Source organism: Glycine max, chromosome 17 (assembly GCF_000004515.6).
Source record: "Glycine max cultivar Williams 82 chromosome 17, Glycine_max_v4.0, whole genome shotgun sequence".
Classification (NCBI taxonomy): domain Eukaryota; kingdom Viridiplantae; phylum Streptophyta; class Magnoliopsida; order Fabales; family Fabaceae; genus Glycine; species Glycine max.
The window spans coordinates 17,809,211-17,812,809 of record NC_038253.2 but is presented as its reverse complement, the minus strand read 5'-3'; the positions used below and the strand labels follow the sequence as shown (position 1 = coordinate 17,812,809).

Genomic DNA, 3,599 nt, shown 5'->3' with positions numbered 1-3,599 from the left:
AATTTTATGGTGGAAGGACAGCTGGTTATAGTGTCGGGTGAAGAAGATATACTAGTGAGTTGTCCATCCTCTACACCCTATGTGGAAGCTACGGAAGAGTCATTGGAAACATCTTTTCAAGCACTAGAAATTGTGAACAATGCTTATGTGGAGCCTCCTCCGGTGCTACCGCGTTTATTTGGTGCCTCCTTGATGGTGGTCTGAGTTATGTTGAGGGATGGGTATGAGCCCGGAATGGGTTTAGGCTGGAATGGTGATGGCACGACAAGCTTGGTGAGGTTTGTTGAAAATCATGGAAGGTTCGATCTGGGTTACGAGCCTACACATGCCGACAAGAGAAGGGTCACCTTAGAAAGGAAAGATGTAGAAGCAAAGCTTCATGGTGAATCAAAGGTGATTCAAAGGTGTTTTGATGATAACAATGATGATGACAAAAGATGATGACAAAGGTGATGACAAAAAGCTCAAAGAACAACTCAAGAGAATCCAAGATCAATCAAGAACAATTCAAGAGTTCAAGATAAGAATCAAGAAGAATTCAAGACTCAAGAAGAAAGTCTAGAGACAAGAATCAAGATTCAAGGTTCAAGATCTGAAGAATCAAGATCAAAATTCAAGACTCAAGATTCAAGAATGAAGAGAAGACTCAATCAAGATAAGTATTAAAAAGTTTTTCAAAACTTTGAATAGCACATGAGTTTTTGACAAAACCTTTTACCAAAGAGTTTTTACTCTCTGGTAATCGATTACCAGATTGTTGTAATTGATTACCAGTAGCAAAATTGTTTTGAAAAAGTTTTCAAATTGAATTTGCAACGTTCCAATTATTTTCAAAAAGCTGTAATCGATTACAATGTTTTGATAATCGATTACCAGTGCCTTTGAACGTTGAAATTCAAATTCAAATGTGAAGAGTCACATCCTTTCACACAAAAGTTTTGTGTAATCGATTACACTAATTTGGTAATCAATTACCAGTGTTGTTTTTGAATAAATCAAAAGATGTAACTCTTCAAAAGGTTTTTTTGACTTTTTCAAATTGTTTTTAAGTTTTTCTAAAAGTTATAACTCTTCTAAATGGTCTTCTTGGCCAGACATGAAGAGTCTATAAAAGCAAGGCTTTGATTTGCTTTTGAAGACACTTTTACACTTATTCAATCAATCCTTTACAAGCCTTGAATCTCTTTGAACTTCTTCTTCTTCATTGTACCAAAAGCTTTCTAAAGTTTTCTGGTTGTCTAAACCTTGAAAACTTGTGCTATTCATCTTTTCATTCTCTTCTCCCTTTGCCAAAAAGAATTCACCAAGGACTAACCGCCTGAATTCTTTTTGTGTCTCTCTTCTCCCTTTTCCAAAAGAACAAAGGACTAACCGCCTGAATTCTTGTGTCTCCCTTCTCCCTTGTCAAAGAATTCAAAATGACACAGTCTGAAAATTCTTTTGATTCTTCCCTTTCCCTAATACAAAATTGTTCAAAGGACTAACCGCCTGAGAATTCTTTTGTATCCCCATTCACAAAGTATCAAAGGTTTAACAGCCTAAGATCTTTGTCTTAACGCATTGGAGGATACATCCTTTGTGGTACAAGTAGAGGGTACATCTACTTGGGTTTGACTGAGAACAAGAGAGGGTACATCTCTTGTGGATCAGTTCTAGTGGAGGGTACATCCACTAGGGTTTCAAAGAGAACAAGGGAGGGTACATCCCTTGTGGATCTTTGCTTGTAAAAGGATTTTTACAAGGTTGAAAGAAATCTCAAGGACCGCAGGTCGCTTGGGGACTGGATGTAGGCACGGGCTGTTGCCGAACCAGTATAAAAACTCTTATGTGTTTGTTTCCTTCTTCCCTACTCTTTTACTTTCCGCTGTGCATTTAATTTCTGCTTTTACTTTCTGTTAAGTTTCTCTTCTACTCCTTATTCTCTTAACAACTTAGTAAAAGCCTTAGAAGAGTAATTTTTTAATTAGCAAAGGTTTAGGAATAATTAATTCAACCCCCCTTCTTAATTATTCGGAGGCCACTCGATCCAACAAAAGAAAGAAGCCTAGCCCATTTACAAGGGCGGGGACCACAGATGGAAAGGGTCCCTATCTGCCATATTAGTAAAAGCTTTGTCAGCGCGGGGTGGATGCATGAGAATTAGGTTGTTGTGCTAGATGAAGAAGCCGACTAAAGAGCAGCCAAGTTGGGTGCAACCATGCTCCCTGGGTTTCGAATTGAAGAATTGACAGTATTAGATGAGTCGATGGGGTGTGTGTTGGGACAACACAATGAATCCAGAAAAAGGGAACGGGCCATCTACTACTTGAGCAAGAAGTTCACAACATGTGAGATGAACTACTCGTTACTAGGGAGGAGATGTTGTGCCGTGGCATGGGCAGCTCATTGTTTGAGGCAGTATATGCTGAGTTACACTACTTGGCTGGTGTCTAAAATGGATCCCATCAAGTACATCTTCGAAAAACTCGTTCTCACTAGGAGGATAGATTGGTGGCAGGTTCTGTTGTTAGAATTCAATATTTTCTATGTCACTCAAAAGGCGATAAAGGGGAACGCTTGACATATTATCTAGCTCAACAACCCATAAGCGATTATCAGCCTATGCTTCCATAATTTCTTGATGAGGATATTATGGCTTGTTTGAAGAGGAGGTTGAAGAAGAAGACATGGATAAGTGGATTGCGTGGTTTGATGGTGCGTCTAATGCACTAGGCCATGGGATTGGGGTAGTGTTGGTTTCCCCAGACAAGCAATATATACCTTTCACGGCTAGGTTGTGTTTCGACTACATAAACAATATAGTGAAGTACGAGGCATGTGCCCTTGGGATCTGAGCAGCGATCGACTTTAGGGTCAAGTTACTCAAGGTATATGGGGACTCAACATTGGTAATTCATCAGTTGAAAGGTGAATGGGAGACTAGAGACCACAAATTGGTGACTTACCTGGCTTACATCAGGAAATTGGTGGAACTCTTTGCTGACATATCATTTCATCATATTCCTAGAGAGGAAATTCAAATGGCCGACACCCTTGCCACTCTATCGTCCATGTTAAAAGTGAGCCCGCAAGGAGATTTGCCGTACATTGAATTCAGATGTCATGTCGAGCCTGCACACTGTTGTTTGATAAAAGAAAAGGAGGATGGTAAGCCTTGGTACTTCGATATCAAACGATACATTAAAGACAAGGAATACCCACCCGAGGTCTCTGACAACGACAAGAGGACGTTACGAAGGTTGGCAGCTGGTTTCTTCCTGAGTGGGGATATCTTGTACAAGAGAAACCTTGACATGGTGTTGCTTCAATGTGTGGATGCAAAAGAGGCCGAACAAATGCTAGTGGAGGTGCATGAGGGATCCTTTGGTACACATGCCAATGGACATGCCATGGCCTGAAAGATTCTGAGGGCGGGGTATTATTGGCTCACTATGGAGAACGATTGTTGCGTTCATGTGAGGAAATGCTAGACCTTCGCTGATAATGTTAATGCTCCACCTGTATTGTTGAATGTATTGGCAGCACTGTGGCCATTCTCAATGTGGGGCATAGACGTAATCGTGGCCATCTAACCCAAGGCTTCAAATGGGCATCACTTC

At 40.5% G+C, this 3,599-nt stretch overlaps 1 protein-coding gene across 1 annotated transcript; it reads left to right on the top strand.

The window, feature by feature from the left end:
• The first annotated feature begins 234 nt into the window (after positions 1-234).
• Positions 235-3,398, top strand: LOC102662344 (uncharacterized). The gene is made up of 3 exons (XM_006601441.1): positions 235-382; positions 2,647-2,813; positions 2,901-3,398. Exons 1-3 carry the CDS (start codon positions 235-237, stop codon positions 3,396-3,398), a joined length of 813 nt encoding a protein of 270 aa, XP_006601504.1.
• The last annotated feature ends 201 nt before the right edge of the window (positions 3,399-3,599 follow it).